Below are 19,216 nucleotides of genomic sequence, written 5' to 3' on the forward strand. Positions count from 1 at the left end.
TTCGAATACGAAGCGATTTAAATATTTTGGACTGTATAAACAATTTGGTACTGTACATATTTTTTAGATTATTCTTTTGATATGTGTCGTCCATAATCAGCTTTTAACATATGTAATCCAAAAAGTATACATTTACTTGCCGCGTATTAAATATAAGCTCTAAAACATGTTGTTGCCTGTGGGCAACATTGGGCCATAAAGGGTTAAAAAACCTAAAAAAAATTTTGTTTATACAGACTAGTTGGAATCAATTATTAATCTTTCTTTCCAACATTTGCTAAGGTCAGTTGTAATTTTAAATGTATTGTCCCTTCCTGTGTTAGATATACCAAAAGGAAAAGCTACCTGAATACTGATATAAATATGGATATTTATAGAAAATGTTTTGTGTGTTGTTCAACAACGCAAAGACATCGCCAGGCCATAACAAAAACTTTTGTGGCAAAAGTCAAACCGACAAACCCACCCCTTGGTTGAAAATGTTATTATCGATAGCCTTTATTGACTGTGTGGACTTTGTGACGCACTATGAATGTACTAAAGTTTGTGTGTGAGTGTGTGTGACAGAAAGGATAGTCAATAGACTGACATGAAAATATATTAATAATAAAGGTGAAATTACTTGAGAATATTTATCATTACCGAAATATGTATGTTAACGCTTTAAGATGCAATGTATATCAAATATCGCACTTGTGAGAGTAAATTATTTACTACGGATATTAAATGAAATATTTCAAAAATTCTTTTTTGTTTGCCAAATTTATGTAATTTCCGATAAGTATTTGACGACAAGAGGTGTACAGTACACTACAGTACTGCACTGTATATGTATTTATATATTTATAAAGCGAAAGCCTAAAAGTATGCTACATTTAATAAATTTGTTATTTTAAAAAGGGTATTTCATACACATTATAAGTGAACGTTTACATGTAGGGGCATTAACTGATCAATTTGTTAATATTTATTGCTATATAATTTACACACAATTTATGCTGATAGATAGATGTAAATGAAAAAAAAATACTTTATAATCTGGATTAAACGATTACTCCAAAGTGTATACGAATTGTGTAAGACTGCGAAGGCAAAGAAAGTATGTCTGTTATATAGGTTATATATTAGATAGGAATGATCGGTTCCCCTATTTTAGTATGCGACCCGCAGAGGATACTCTTGACGTTGTAGTCATGTGTGTATTTAAAGTCCCCTAAACCCATTTTCTTTAAATCTGAAACAATCCTCTTTATAAATAAAGAAAAAAGAAGTTAAGTTTTATGAGAAATCTTTAACACTCAGAATAGATCTCCAGACTGAATGACAAATTTAAGGTGATCCCCCCCTTCTCGGTTTCAAAAAATGTAATTTCGTATTTTGATTTAATTCGAACCTACACTAATTCAAGAATGTTAAATATTTACGAACGCTTTTCTTGTGATCTTCTGTAAACCACATCAAACGGATACTTCCGGTGAACCTCCCTCGTATATGTGTGGGTAAACTAATCAATCAGTACTAAATTATAAATTACCGAATTATAATTTGTTTGCCCTCCACCATAAATTTTTGAGATTTTCACTTGAAAATTTATAAGGACATTTTTGAATTAATGTAGGTTCTAATCAAATAAAAAACCAGTGAGCGGAGCAATATAGTTGGACGGGCCGACAATACGATACCCTACACAACTACCACGGAACTGTATCTTTCTGTGGATGTTTATTCCAAGCACGGGCAATATTTCTTGATATCTACACTCTGTTGCCGATTAGAGGTCAACAGCACCTCTTCCTTACACTAACATATTTTCCCAGTATTACTAATATTCTGTACAGTCCTTCTAATTACTTGTCCAGTTCCCTTCACCGTGGGTTCTGTTGTGATGTTTGACTTTCAAAATCACAACAAATTAAGTTTTCGGTCCACTTTATTATTTGATCATCGCCGAAAATTATAGGCGTTGTCATTGACCATAACTGAAATCTCATGGAAAATTTCAAAGCGATCAGAGCTATATTTCCGCCCTCTAGTGTGGTAATGGGTTACTAAATAATTGGTCTGTTCCCGTACTGCAAGAATCAGGGGTAAATATATACGCTATAGAATACAAATTTTGCAATTTTTCACACAAAAGTTATGGTCCATTTGACCCGCTAAGTATTGACCGATCTTTATCAAAACAGGCATCCTTATTCTTTGGCCCAATCCCCTTTTCCATGCAAAAATTCACGTTGTTTGGGCCATAATTGCGGCATCTGGAGCGACCACCGACAAAAATAAAGTTTTTGGTCCATTTCAAGCCCTAAATATTTACCGATCTTTTCTAAAAACAATAGGGGTCTTTATTGACCAGAACCCATCCTACATGCAAAATTTCGTGAAGATTGGTCCATAACTGTGGCCTGTATCGTGTTTACAAATTATAATGGACAGACGGACTAGATCGACTCAGCTAGCGAGATATGACGATAGGTATACAAACTTTTTGGGCTATAAAGCTATAATACCCTGACAACATAGCTGTGTAGGGTATAAAAACTAATTAATTTTTTTTGAAACTGAGAATGGGTGGGGTCTCCTTAAAGCACACAATTTCTTCAGATGTTTTAACTTGAATTTTTTGTTTTCATTCACTTTAAGTTAAACGAACTATGTGGTGCGTGTTTATCAACATAAACGTCCCCCCCCCTACTGGCCTAATTGACAATGCTCGTAAAATTGGGTAATTAAAAGGACGGGCTTGCGTGTTGCCAAACTGCCCACAGACACTGAAAGACTAAAACATTCATAGGAATAGAATCAAATCGACAGATATACGGATGGTAGATAATAAAAAAAAAAACACAGTTGAGTTCTATTGATATCCTGTAATTGGCTATCGCTATGGTGGTTGTGACGTAATAGAAATCAGAAAAAATATGTATTGCAAAGGATTGTATATGTTTTGAGAAGAAATGGGTAAAAAAGATTTCAAGTTCGTTGAATATGAATTTTGTTACAACCGATAGGCCAAATTTTAGCCACTTCCATAAAAAAATTGGCTAAACATTTAGTAATACAAAACCAGTGAGCGGAGCAGTATAGTCGGACGGGACCGACCATGCCATACCCTACACAACTACCACGAACTCTAACTTTCTGAGGATGTTTATTCCGAGTCTGAGTAATATTTCGTGATATTTGCCCCCTCTTGTCCGATTAGAGGTTAACAACACCTCTTCCTTACTTTTTTCGAATATTCAGTACAGTCCTTCTAATTACTTGTCCAGATTACCTTCACGGTGGGTTGTGTTGTGATTTTCGGATTATACTCTACTCGAAAACACACAAAAAATTATGTTTTCGGTCCATTTCATCCCAAAATTTTAATCTGATCATCACCGAAAATTATAGGCGTTGTTCTTGACCATAACTGGAACTTCATGAAAAATTTCAAAGCCATCAGCGCGATATTTCTCCCTCTAATGTGGTAATGGGTTACTGAATAATATCTGAATACGTAAGCACCTGTAAATATTTGACTGTAACTCCCACATCTGAGTAGATACATCACTATATTTGGTATCAATTTAAAGGCCAACCACTCCTCTTGGATGTGCTATCAACTCCTGGGGTCAACATCCTCCAGGAGTAAATATATATGCCATAGAATACAAATTTTGTCATTTTTCGCACAAAAGTCAGGGTCCATTTGACCCGCTAAATGTTGACCGATCTTTATCAAAACATACATGCTTATTGTCTGGCCCGATCCCCTTCTTCATGCCAAAATTCGCGGTGTTTGGGCCATAATTGCGGCCTCTGGAGCGACCAGAAAAACCGACAAAAATTTAGTATTTGGTCCATTTCATCCCCTAAATATTAACCGATCTTTTCCAAAAACAATAGGGGTCTTCATTGGCCAGAACACATCCTACATGCAAAATTTCGTGAAGATTGGTCCATAACTGTGGCCTGTATCGTGTTTACAAATTATAATGGACAGACGGACGGACGGACGGACACACATGTCTAGATCGACTCAGCTAGTCGAGATATGACGATCGGTATACTTAAAGGTGGGTCTAGGACCAATATTTCGCGGCGTTACAAACATTTGGGGCTGCACAAAGCTATAATACCCTGACAACATAGTTGTGTAGGGTATAAAAAGGGTTTGGATATTTTTTTGTGAGGGTTATATCATTGGGTCTGTAATCAATTGTCTGGAATGGCAAGATTTTACTGTATTTTACTGAAAATGCTGGCAATGTGGCACTACACTTACATTTACAGCCAAATTACAGGTGAAAAATGCGACTTTAGCCACATTTTTCACAGCGACGTGCCTGTAATTTGGCTGTAAATGTAAGTGTAGCGCGTCATTGCCAGCATTTTGAAGATTTTTGGCTTATTTCCCCATGGTACTTCGTTACCGACCTATTAGAGCTATAACAAATCGTAAACTGACATTGATAATTTTTGGCAGGAAGATTTGACACCCCATGAGGACCTAAAAAACAAATTAGGGCGATTCGGTTAAAAACATACCCAAACCTCTCAAAATACCGCATAAATGGTATACGCGTTATAAGAGGGCTACCCAAAAACTGGGCCCAATATTGATAATTTTTTGTAGGGAAAAATTCTGCTCAATGAGAATTCAAAATACATAATTACAGCTAGCACAATCTCCCTAAAATATCAAAATTTGCGATGTAGCGTTATATGAGGGCTTCCCCAAGAAGTGGACCAATCTCGATCATTAGAGTAAATTCAGTTAAAAAACATGCCCAAACCTCTCAAAATACCGAATAATGGGAGTTACCATTTTATTGGGTGATAACCGAAATAATTGGACTATATTGATAATTTTTGGTAGGGTGATTTTCTACTGAATGACAAATCAAAATATTATCCCAAATTGTTGGAAACATTTGCTCAAGCTCCCTAAAATAGCGAACTTTTGGGATGTAACGTTATATGGGGGTTTCCCTAAAAAGTGGACCAATATTGAAAATTTTTAGTAGTAAGATTAACTACGACATCAGAACCCGAAATACTAAATTACGGCCAATGAGCCTAAAATATATGCCCAAAAACCTTAAGATACCGAATATTGGGAAGTACCGTTATATGGAATCTCAGCCCAAATATGGACCAATATTGATAATTCATATACAGATAAGATACTCAACGTGATTTCAAAATACTAAATTATTGCCGATTCTGTGGAAAACTTATCTATAACATGCATAATGTCAAAATTAAGAGGCACCATTATATGGGGTCTTCCCAAAATAGTGGACCAATAATGATCATTTTCGGAAGGAAGATATGATACGCAATGATAACTTAATATAGGAAATTACATTCAATTCTTTTGAAAAATTTTGCCAAAAATATCCATAATACGGAATATTTGAAGGTACCATTATATAGTGGCCATGCCACAAGTGGGCCGATCTAACCCATATGCAATACCAAGCATCCTTGGAGTAATAGCAATACCAATACAAAATTTCAAAGCTCTATCTTAAATATTGCGATCTCTTCCGTGATTTTAAAAGACAGATAGACGACCCGCAACTAGTGATACGTAGTCGAGAGCAAAAGTCGACTATCAGACTTTTCGATTTTTGATCTTTCGATTTTGTCAATCCTGCTCAAAATCAATTTTCGTCTTTTAACGACTGATGCAAAATCGGCTAAAAATTTTATTTTTTTAGGCTTAAATGCACATTACGGACACCTCTTAGATCATTTTGAACAACATAGATTTTCTCGGGGGGAAATCAGTACTTCCCGAAATATGGAGTTCCAAATTTTTAAAATAATTTTTATTTGTTAGCCTTAAGAGACTCAGCTCGGATTGTGCTGGTTCAACAGAGGTATGTATATAAAAAACCGGCCAAAGGCCGCCAATTCTGCAAATAATCTTTTTAAAAGAAAATTCTGCTCGCGTAGATCAATGCTCCACCAGTCCATAGAAGAAATTTGGTGTTATACAAAGGCAAAACAAGTGTAAACGTCGTTGTTATAACCTCCACAATGAGATGGGTATTCAAAAACCTAATAGTACGTTTACATTGTACCGGATTTCGTTAACCCAGTGGGTTTCAATTGTCAATTCTGTTGTATACATGTCAAATAAATCCTCATAGAGTAGGTTAACCCGGTAAAAAGCTCTAATGTAAATGCCGTTTAAAATCGATAGGGAAATTTATATGGGGCTACGTTATAGTACGTTTACATTGTACCGGATTTCGTTAAGCCAGAGGGTATAAATTGTCAATTCCATTGTATATATGTCAATAAATATCATACTTTATCCAATCTAGTTGAGAACGTGCCCGAAATATAGAGTAATGGGGCCTAAATTCTAGTTTAATATATAGATATTATACATACGGGGACAGTTCTGCAAAAAAAATCATATTAATTCCATCTGTCCATAGGAGAAAGTTATAAATCTCCGGCCGTAGACCGACTACTCAGAAACAATTTCAAATTTAGAGAAAATGCTGCTTGCGTAGCCCAATTCCATAGCCCACCTGTCCATAGGTGAAAGTCTTTAGCCTCCGGTATTATGTGGTTGTGATCAGCACCAAAAGGACCAGGTATTAATGAAAAAATCGAAAGCCGATCTTGAAAAGACGACTTTGCGATTTCCTTCTAAGATCACAAGTCGACTTCGACTTTTAGACTTGTCAATACCGAATGTCGATTAACCGATTAGTCGAAAGTCGATTTACTTATCCCTAACCACAACACGACACAGAATTGTTTTTCCGATCTTGAATATATGTACATACCTTATAGGGAGAGAATGAACAATTTAAAAATTTAATATACCTGGTGGAGGATATAAAAACATGACCAACATCCGTTAATTACTGAATATTGGTGGCAAATGCGTTTAATTTTCAATACCAAACATTAATGACAATGCTTGTGCAAAATTTAGAATAAACCCCAATATCGGTCACTGTACATATCCCCTTTCGAATAATCCTAGTTGGTGTTAAAAAAAAAATATCTTACCTTTTTATCGTTATGTTGATGATCTGCAGGAGAGATTGTTGCTGATCCATTCATTATTGGCTTCCTCACTTCCGGTACAAAGGAAAACACATAATTATCATTTCCACCCCAACTAGTTAGACAGTTGTCCTTGTCCACATACGTGTTAATAGTCTTCTTGGTAATAACTTTCAAAATTTCCACAGCCTTTTCAGGCAAAAGAGCTTTAACGATCTTAAATGCAGCTGTAATTATAAAGAAAATAAATTGTAACTGTAATGTACATATATGTGTATATATATATATATATATATGTATATATATATAGAGTTTCTATATATAGCTTGGGTTAAAGTTTAATTCGCACGTCACGTTTTGCATAGCCATTTTTTCATTACTATAATTAAAGTGTTTGGGATTTATGACTGCAATTAAATCAACGAAACGCGATCAAATTAACCTTTCACCCGTGCTGTCATGAAAAACATACCATTCAGTATCCAGGCCATTTCAAAAACCAAAATATAATTCAATGTATTGGGATAATACATTTTAAATGTTTCAATAATCATCTTGATGAAGTCTAAATCCATATTGGACAAACCGGTTCCGTCCATGTCAAAGAATATGGTAATCTTCTCCAAATGACGTTCACGTTGTATCCGTTCGACCCAGTAGACAAGAACTTTCAACAATTCATTCATATCCTTGGAGCCCTTGATGTGTTTGCTGGTTTTGAAGATGAGTAATGGCTTGCCATCGACGTCATTATTATGGGGGAATATGACACCATCCTTTAGGTAGTCGATGCGAACATTGTTTTCATTTAGATCATTGGCACCGAACTGTTGACGCCATATACATGTCGACCACAATTTGTCGAATGACGTTTTCATATCCAAATCGTACATTTCCAAGAAACGTATACACCAGAGATCATCATTGCGAACGCGATCAATATCCACAGGATGAAAGTCGACTGTAAAAAGGATAATTAAGAAAAAAAAATTAAATGTTAGAAGGATTTTCGATATTAAACTTCCCACACACAGCTTGGACATTGAAAATACATAAAAAGGAGCAGGAACATTATTTGGAGTTATGCAAGAGCAAAACAAGTGTAAACGTTGTTGTTATACCCTCCACAATGAGATGGATATTCAGAACGCCTAAAATCGATAGGAAGTTTATATGGGGGCTACGTTATAGTACGTTTACATTGAACCGGATTTCGTTAAGCCAGGGGGTTAAAATTGTCAATTCCATTGTATATATGCCAAATAAATCCTAATAAAGCAGGTTAACCCGGTGAAGAGTTCTAATGTGAATGTCGTTTTATGGCACAAAACCGAAAATATCAAACTATAACCAATCCAGCTGAAAATATGCCCAAAATCCAACAAAATATAGAGTAATGAGCAGGGGTGTCGGGCTGCCTAAATTCTAGTTTAAGAATTCAAATATTGATTTGTACATGTATACAATTAAATAATTTCGAAAAATTCAAGTATTTTTCTTTTACTGGAAAAGTAAACGAACACACCTATTATAAAAAATATATTGAATTATCGAACACAATTGTTATCATTTTACCTAGAATTGAGTGATATTTAAAAAAAATTGTTATTTGTAATTAACTTCTCCCGCTAATCGTTTAGTTATTTACATGCCATTGGCAATGAAATATTGGAAATTTTTTATCGCCTCCATATTTTCGAACATGACTAATTTTCTGTTTAAATTATTTATAAATATAATGGTGGTTGATGGTGCTATGCCTATCAACTCCACTCTGTAAGGGAAAGGGGATCGGAATTTTAACAAATATATTAGAAAAGTCACAGTCAGTGTTGCCAAGGCTTTTTATACCCTTCACCACACTGTGGTACAGGGTATTATGGCTTTGTGCATATGTTTGTAACAGGCAAAAGGAAATGAGATAGACACATAGTTCTTTTTGAGAATATGCTTAGAATCACTTTCTGAGTTGATTTATGCATGTCCGTCCATCCGTCTGTCTGTCTATGTTAAATTGTAAACAAAGTACAGATCGCATTTATGATCCGAATTGACTGAAATTTTACACACTTATTTGGCCCAGGGACAAACCCTATTTAAATTGGGAAAAATCGGTTCAGATTTAGATATTGCTCCCATATATGTTTTCGTCCGATTTAACCAATGTCCCTATATATATTTCGATTTGCACGAAATTTGGCACAGAGTAATGAATTAGGTCTAGAATTATGTGTGTTAAGTTTCCTGAAAATCGGTTCAGATTCAGATATAGCTTCCATATATATTATCGTCCGATTTAAGGTAAATGGTGCACCAAGGTTCCTATATATCTTTCGATTTGCACAAAATTTGGTACAGCGTAATGAATTAGGTCAAGAATGATGTGTGTTAAGTTTCCTGAAAATCGGTTCAGATTTAGATATAGCTCCCATATATATTTTCATCCGATTTTATGATAAATGGTGCACCAAAGTCCCTATGTATCCTTCGATTTTCACGAAATTTGGCATGATGTACTGAATTGAGTCTATAATAATGTGTGCTAAGGTTCAGATTTAGATATAGCTTCCATATATATTTTTTGTACCAAGCTGCATTGATTTTATGATAAATGGTGCACCAATGTCCCTACATATCTTTCGATTTGCACAATATTGGGCATGGCGAGCTGAATTACGTCTAGAATGATGTTTTCTAAGTTGGAAATCGGTTCAGATTTTGATATAGCTCCTATATATTCTTTCTTCCGATTTTATGTAAATTGTGCACTAAAGATCCAAGGTTTGTCCGATTGCAACACAATTTTGTACAATGAACTGTAGTTAATATAAATTAATCTCTGGCAAGTCTCGTTGAAATCTCCGTAGTGTGTTAATAAAACATGCTCCACGTAGGTTGTCAATGAAACGTTAGCTATGCTGGATGTCTGCGAAACGGCCTCGCTTCGTAATTTGTAGCGATTCATAAATAATAACGAGGATTTGGTTATTTTGAAATTCACACTGCGCAATCTTATCAGATGTTTGAATGGAGATTGCTTAATGAGCGACTTCTTGTATTTTCTTCGCTCTTTTATATGCTTTTCTGCGTTACAAAATGTGTTTACAGGTATTGATAATATTCTTAAAAGATCGATAACATTCTAATATTATTTACAGCGTTGTAGTTACATAATTTTAAGATAGGATGACATTCATAAGCTTAAATTTAATTCGATAAACAGTGTAAAGCTTTACATCAATTCATAATAATCTTGATTGCTTCATTATCCATTTAAAATCGATTTGATAACAGAAACCCGGAAATAGGGTGTATGATGTTGTATTAGCGCTCCAATATAGTAAATACCCAAATAAATACCCGCAAATGGGTATTTTCCCACCCCTTGGGTATTTATCAGGTAAATACCATCTCTATTGATGAATTAATGCCATTTTTGATCACACCTTAAAAACTATTTTTCGATCAGACCTCGTATACAGATTTATAAACACATTCATAGGATGTTCACAACGTCGCTATACTCTTTGAAACAAACCTCATACAATTCGATTTTGTTCTATGTAATAATGCAAATAAGTAACATTGCAAAGTTAATTAGCAACTACACTTCAATCAGAAAAAATAAAAGGTTTTTTTTTTGTTTTTTATTGGGATTTGCATCTTTTCCAAACTTGAACTTTGCACAAAGATTTCAGGTGCAAAAATATTATTAACAATGCTTTCGATTGATAAGTGGACCTACTGCTACCTATATGTTTGTTGTTGGCGACCACTAGGTGTTTTTTTATTGCACCAATTGTAGTGGCTAAGTAGTCAGGCGATTAGACCTGTTCGGGTGGTAGTTGTTAATCGCAAATAGTAGAATAATAAAATGCTAAAATAATCTAATCGCCGATTTCAGGGTTGACTAAAAATATTAAAAAAGCTATATTTTTATGGTTTGCAAAAATTGGTAAAAATATTGTTTTAGACACATTTCGAATGTTTTTTTTTTAATATCAGTTTAGTTTTACGCCACACAGTATAATTGGATCAAATATTCGTCTGTGACTCAATAGTTTATAATACTCCTAACTATTGGTTCTATCACCATTTTTAATATGGATCGTAATATGTTGACTGTACACATTGATTTAGCTAAATGTGTACTATATTTCCACCCGTCGAAGTGCATGTCAAATTTGGGCCGATTCTCACAAAGTTCAGTATTCTGTGCAATTTTGTTCCAATAGGACAAATATTTGGAGTTTGGTGCACCATTTACATAAAATTGGACGAAACTATATATGGAGCTATATCTATTGGATTTTACTTATACTATAGATACATTTAAAGAATTATTAGATTTATACTATACTTTATAATAATCTAGTCTGTAAGGATTTATATTTCCATAGACTGAAATAAATAAATAAATTTCAAAATAAACTCGGAATGCCAAATCAACTTTGATAGCAATGTATATCTAAACCCTTCCAAAACTCGATAATGGAGCCGGATCTTTAAATAGGGCCTTTGTGTAAACATGGACTTATATCGAACACTTTCTGTATGGCTGTTAGTTACACATTAATAATCCGGAATGCCTAATCCTAACCTCTCAGTTGAATAAAAAAAAAAAAAAAAATAGAAAATTGGCCGGTATGGTATGCCACATCGTGAACCGAGATATTTGCACTACAAAACATCCCAGGAGTAGTAGTAATGTGCGTACAAAATTGCAAAGCTCTATTTTAGATATGGCGATCTGTATGGTGACTTAAAAAAGGCGGACATCCGAAAATCGACATTGAACTATATTCGAATCAAGAAGAAAAGTATTCGTTCACGTTATGGTATAAACTTCCAATATTCGTTATTTTAGCACTGTTTCAGGCGAATTGACTGGCAAAAATTGCCAATATTAAAGAGTTTCGACACAAATTGTTTGTAATTCCTATACCCTTCACCACACTGTGGTACAGGGTATTATATATTTTTGTGCATATGTTTGTAACAGGCAATAGAAAACAAGGCAGACACTTGGTTCCATTTAAGAATATGCATAGAATCACTTTCGGAGTCGATTAATGCATGTTTGTCCGTCTGTCTGTCCATTTACAAAGTACAAATTTCGATGATATGTGGTGCAGCTCATTTATGTTCGTGAAAATCGATTCAGATTGAGATATAACTCCCATATATATTTTCGTCCGATTTTATGTAAATTGTGTACCAAAGTCCCTATATATCTTTCGATTTGACATAGCGTATTGATTTTAGTCTAGAACGATGTGTGTTAAGTTTCGTGAAAATCGGTTCTGATTTAGATAAAACTTCCATATATAGATTTTGATAAACCTTCCATATATATATTCGTCCGATTTTATGTAAATGTTACAATAAAGTCCCTATATATCTTTCGATTTGCACAAAATTTGACATAGATTACGGAGTAAGTCCTAGAATGATGTGTGTAAAGTTTCGTGAAAATCGGTTCAGATCTAGATATAGCTCCCATATATATGATTGTGTGTTAAGCCCGAAATTTGGCATACCGTACTGAAAAATCTAGAATGATGTGTGCAGATTTAGATATAGCTCCCATGTATAATTTTCACTGATTTTTTGTAAATTTTGCACTACACAATTTTGTGCCATATACTCGTACTGTAGTTAGTACAAAGAGGGTGCAAATTTTAGGAAATATTGCCCAAGCTCGAAATAAACATCCGCAGAAAGTAAGAGTTCCGTGGTAGTTGTGTAGGGTATCGTATGGCCGGCACCGTCCGACTATACTGCTTCGCTCACTGGATTTATTTAAGATTTCCATAAAAAATCTCCCAACATTAAATTATAAATATTGGTCCAAGTTTTGGGGGAATTCCCCATGTACTCCTCATTATTCGATATTTTGAGATCTTTTTTAATATTCTCTTATTTTTTGAGTTCACATTGGATGGCAAATTTTTCCTACCAAAAATTATCATTATCGGTCAATCTTTGGGTATAACCACCATATAAATGTCCAGCCCCTTTATAGGTATTTTAATGGTATTAGGGACATTTTTTATACGAATTGACAACATTTCAGATTTACGAAGTGATTGTTATTTGGTATCTTCTCCTAGTCAGCATACAAAGATCCTAGACCCAAAGTTTGTGTCTGTGGTGTTTTATTTTATTCTGGCACAAATTTACCATAGCATAACCCACATACATACAGTTTCGCTCATGTTTAGGTATGTCTACCTCACGTTGGAGGCTATAAAAATCTTGGTCCGGCCGAACATAACGACATTTTCATTGTTTTCTACGATCGCATAGTTAAACATATAAAACCTGTATTGACTGAACTGAATGCATTTTAGAAAAAATATGTTGCTAAAAATATGCAAAAATGCTTTTTATTACGGAGGCCTTCATACTTGTTTTTGGCTTAGTGCATCGTCCGAATATGTTTATATGCAGGAAATCTCTGATTGTTGAATGGGGAAACAAATAAAGACAACATAGACCACTGACCTATAGCGGTTTGTTTTATTATGGTGTTTTTAATAAAATAAAAAACGCATTGCATGTATGTAGTTTGTGTGTATCAAGCACATATAATTAACACAAAACATAACACGAATTTATAATGTGCGAATTCGTCGCACATTCATAAACGTCGAGAGCATATTACTATAAAAAGTCAGATGAATATCCATTCATATTTGGTAAAGTCGTTATAGGTATCATAATTATGTATGTATATGGGTCAAGTTCAAATATCTGCGATGCTTATCAATAACAAGGTATAAAGCTTGTTAAAAATGTGTGTGTGTGTGTGTATGTTAAAGTCATTTACAAATCAGCTGTTCATCGATGAATATGTAAACAAATGTTTATGTTTTCGTTTTGTTACCAAGAGTATGAGAGTAAAATGACGCACACTATCACGTGCTAGGCCAAAAATTTTTATTTTTCGTTTTTTTTTAATAAAAATTATTTAATTGCACAATTACTAGATATAATCTTAACTGTGAGCTTGTGTATACATCACAAAATTATTCACAGGATTGGGAATGTACTTTATATTTTTAAATACACACTTCGGTGTTGGTAGAGCCATGGTATAATTATTTAAGGTTAGCTATAGCAACTTATAAATTACAATTCTTTCATATAGTGGCTTTTGAAATGAATACCAGACATCCCATTCATTTTTCGCGTTTTTTGGTAAAATTGTAACAATATGTCAAATAAACAGAACAATTTGTTGCATTTGTTTTTATTTATAGTCCACAAGGTAGAGGTTTATCATCTCTTTTTTTGACAAAAAAACAGTGAGCGGAGCAGTATTCTCGGACGGGGCCGACCATATAATACCCTAACAACTTCTAACTTTGCGTTATTTGCACCCTCTTGAAACCTGAGGGCTGTACTAGTCCAGATTCTCTTTACCGTGGGTTATGTTGTGATGTTGTTGTTGCTTTCAACTGTGGCCTATAGACCGACTCAAAAAAAAAAAAAATAAATAAATAAATAAAAAAAACACTAAATGTTAAGTTTTCAGTCCACTTCATCTCAAAATTATTATGGCGTTGTCCTTGACCATAACTGGAATCTCATGGAAATTTTCAAAGCGATCAGCGCTATATTTCTGCCCTCTAGTGTGGTTATGGGTTACTAAATAATGTCACCTGTAAATATTTAAGTGTAGCTCCCACATCTGAGTACATACGACCATATAATTGGTATCAATTTAAAGGTCAACCACTCCTCTTGAACATACTATCAACTTTTTGGGTCTAGGTCCTTCAGGGGCAAATATATACGCCATAGAATACAAATTTTGTCATTTTGCACACAAAAGTCAGGGTCCATTTGACCCGCTAAATATTGACCGATCTTTATCAAAACAGACGTGCTTATTCTTTGGCCCGATCCCCTTCTCCATGCAAAAATTCGCGGTGTTTGAGCCATAATTGCGGCCTCTGGAGCGACCAGAAAATCAGACAAAAATAAAGTTTTTTGTCCATTTCATCCCCTAAATATTAAGCGATCTTTTCCACAATAGGGGTCTTCATTGGCCAGAACCCATTCTACATGCAAAATTTCGTGAAGATTGGTCCATAACTGTGGCCTGTACCGTGTTTACAAATTAGAATGGACAGACGGACGGACGGACACACATGTCTAGATCGACTCGGCTATTCGAGATATGACGATCTGTATACTTAAAGGTGGGTCTAGGACCAATATTTCTCGACGTTACAAACTTTTGGGGCTGCACGAAGCTATAATACCCTGACAACATAGTTGTGTAGGGTATAAAAAAACTTGTAGATATGCATCAAAATCTGTACTGATTTTAAAAACTACAGCAAGAGATCAAAATGGGGGATTTTGAACTTTAATTGTGAAGTACGGCGATAATAGTCCCTTTATATATTGGAAGGATAAGAAAATGTTTCGCATAGGTCCTTGTTTTTAAATATCACTAATATGTAGAGGTCCCGACCCATATTTAGTATGTTTTAGACGTATTCGCCATCCGTAGGTACTGTTATCTGGCATTTCCGTTTCTTGGAGGGTGAAAAACATAATTGCAGAAAATATTCAATATAGATCAATGCTCATATATAATGGTACAGACTCATTTTTCAGTATTATGCTAGTAGTCATTTTGTTTTCAGACGATAACAAAAAAACTCTTCGATGAAAGTTGTTAATATAGAATTTTATTTGGACATAAATTTGGCAAAGCTCATTTATTTGGGACAAGAACGAGGCCTATTGACGAAAATTGGTTCAGATTTCGATGTACTTCCCGTACATATTTTCTTCCGATTTTATGTAAATGATACACCAAAGAACAAATGTTCAAATGTCGTATAACCGGTTTAAGGAAGGCCGGGAATAATAATAACCGAGGAAGTACGTCAAATTCGGGGTTTGAAACACAAGTATAAATGCAGTTATGTTCGGCCCGTATGAAATTTTTATACACTCCACCAGGTGGTGTGCTTTCATAATTCCTTATTGTTAGTGCATTATGTTAGGTTGCTCTGAAAAATTATGTTCCAAGTTACAGTCCGAAAAGAATGTTCCAACATACCGAAAATTAAACGGGTCATTTGAATGTTTTTTGAAGACGTTTTTTATTCACACGAAATCCTATATACATTTTTATAAACACTTCGATGAGATACTGGAACGGAACCTTTTTTGCCCTCCAACATCCCGAAATACTATAATGGGAAGATGCGACTAAAATATTCAAAATACTAACAATAGTGCGCTATTCTTATATGGGGGGTATGTCAAAACATGGACCAATATTGATCATATATTGGCGGATGTGTATATGGGTCGGTACCGTTATATGGCAGCTACATATATGAAAAAGTGAACCAATGTTTATAATTTCATAATATAACATAAAGTTCGAGCCAATCCGGATAAAAAAAGTGACCGGAAACTTAAGCCAATATTGATAATATTTGGTAGGAGATTTTTTACCCATATTACAGTGGGTTAGGTTGAAAAACATGGCCAAAGGCCTAAAATACCGTATATTTGGTGTACGGTAATATGGAGGCTATCCTATGAAGTAGAAAAAATATTTATTATTTAAATATGTAGAAAAAAGAGGCATACAGTTTCGAAATGTATCCCACTTTGTTGTAGCAAGCTCTATTATACCCACCACCATAATGTGGAGTGTATATTAAATTTGTCATTCCGTTTGCAATACCTTGAAATATTCATCGTATATATTCCTTATATTATTCCATAAAGTACATATATTCTTTATCAGAAAAAAATTCTATGTCGATTTATGGGGGCCCGTCTGTTAAAATCCCAGGATATTTGGTATTGCAAATGGAATATATCGGTCAACGTCTTGATGTAGCCCCAGTACGACGGTACCCCACAATATTCGGTATTTAGAGGATTTGGACACGTTTTTTTCAACCGAGTTGGCTGTAATATGGTATTTGGGTTCTCATTGTATAGCACATATCCGAACCAAACCTTATTAATATTGCCCCTTTTTCAGGTAGCCCTCATGTAACGGTACACTCAATATTCCGCATTTTTGGGAATTTGGACATGTTATTAATTTTGTGTTGTCATTGTATAGCAAATCCATTTACTAAAAATTATTAATATTGAACCAGCCAGTTCGATTGAAAAACGTGTCCAAAATATCCTAAATAACGAATATTGCGGGTACCGTTGTGTGCGGGCTACCCTGAAACTTGGGTCCATATTAGTAATATTGGTATTTTGGGTTCTCATTGTATAGTTCATGTCCTTACCAAAAATGATTAATTTTGCCCCTTTTTCAGGATAGTCCCCTATATAACGGTACAACCACGTTTGGACACGTTTTTCGATCAAATTGGATTCGTGTTGTATAGCACATCATTGTACTAAAAATGATTAATTTTGGGTTGTCATTGTATAGCAAATCATTTTACTAAAAATTATTAATATTGAACCAAGTTTGAGTGTAGCCCTCATACAACGGTTCCTCATATCTTTTTACTAAAAATAATTTCACTACCCAAAATGATCAATATTTATCCCCATTTTGGTATAGTCCCAATAAAAATTAGCCCGCTATTAGATATTCATATTTCAGTACATTCAATGTCCGATCCTAACATGAGCCCCCCATTAATTTTACATATTTTGAATGTCATCCTCATGACAGACAACGTTTTAATGGTTTTAAGTACTTCGAATTCTACCGTGATTTCAACAGACGGACTGGCATGGCTAATGTGGTCTCATGTGAATATATACTCCACCTTGTGCTGGAGGGTTTCAAAATATAATAACATAGGATTTGACAGTCAAACCAAAGTGAGAAATTTACAATCTGTGACTAAGAATATATTTTCCAGTGATTTAGGCGAAAATGAAAGGGCAACATTAAACAAAAGTGTCTTAAATATACATACCTGCCGGTGGATTTGTTTCATATTTCTTAATGAACATATTTCGCAGCTCATCGACTTGCTGCTTATTAGGCGTCATAGTTTTAATTGGCATTGTGCTTGTTTTTTATTATTTATCTCTTTCGTTTTTTGTTGTTGTTTACAAATAAGTTCAGCACCTCCCTGGCGCGTCAAATAAATTGTAACAGTTGGCCGAGTAGTTTGTCTAGTAAAACCAGCAAGTAATTTAATGGATACAACTGTCACACACACGTACAAATTTCACTTTTTCACTCTCTTCGATAGACACCCGGCTCTGAGGTTCTTCCGCTACTGAACTCTCACAGTTTACTTTCCTACCCGTTTAACGGCAAAAAAAAAGCAAAAACTACGGACCACACAAAATTGTATGTTTAGCACACACAACATACAACGGCATACTAAATGAACTAAGCGACAGCGATTTTTGACAACATTTCCTCCCCAGTTTTTTTTTTCGATGGAACCTTTTCTTTGAGCATTAATTTTCCGGTGATTATTGTAGTTTAGAATGAGATTAGAATTATAACGTTTGTTGTAGTTGTTGCTGTTCTGTTCTGTTTGACGATTTACTTAGAGCAGAGCAATACGATTTTCAAGGGGGTGGACGAGACATTCCCTTTTTTGATAGCTTGATTATTTGCTATATTGTCGCAAAGTGATTTTTTTGGAATATTGTTGTAGTATTTGCCGTAATTGGTTCGATTTTGACACCCGGTTTATACAGCAAATAAATAAATGACACAAACAAATACACTCATATATTTGTACATCTGTAGATCGCCTTATACACCAATTTGCAAATATATATATATATATATATATATAACACAAAAAAAATCAAATCAGTTTTTGCTGATAATGATATGAAAAAGAAGAAATTCGATTACTTTTTTTTTGCCAAAAGTTACCGTAACCGAACCGAACTCAACTGTTATCAATATCAAAACTAAAAAATAAACAGCCACACTCACTAAAAGGCACTCGAACTCATTTAACGATTACGAATAGTGAGTACGATCGCGACATTTGTCGTTCTCAGATTATAGATGGATGGCTACATAGTTAGCGAACGTGCGAACGACAAACAAGTAGGGACTGAGAATCATGATAAAATAAATTGACTTGGCTCGACCTCATCGTCGTGTCATGTGTACATTAAAGTGGGTATCATAAAAGTTTGAAAGCTTATTTAGGTGCACGGTTCTTATAAAAATAATTAAAAACATAATGTTTTA

General features: G+C 34.5%; 1 protein-coding gene across 1 annotated transcript in view; it reads right to left on the minus strand.

The window, feature by feature from the left end:
• The window catches only part of LOC133329377 (motile sperm domain-containing protein 2-like), a 38,797-nt gene extending 20,743 nt beyond the window's left edge, over positions 1-18,054 (minus strand). Inside the window, 3 exon segments of the mRNA XM_061537852.1 lie at positions 6,977-7,250; positions 7,496-7,984; positions 17,964-18,054. Of these exon segments, the coding sequence (XP_061393836.1) occupies positions 6,977-7,250; positions 7,496-7,984; positions 17,964-18,054 (854 nt within the window).
• Positions 18,055-19,216: the final 1,162 nt, after the last annotated feature.

This window comes from Musca vetustissima, unplaced genomic scaffold (genome assembly GCF_032173495.1).
Source record: "Musca vetustissima isolate MV318-11 ecotype Yass unplaced genomic scaffold, APGP_CSIRO_Mvet_v1 utg2026, whole genome shotgun sequence".
Classification (NCBI taxonomy): Eukaryota; Metazoa; Arthropoda; class Insecta; order Diptera; family Muscidae; genus Musca; species Musca vetustissima.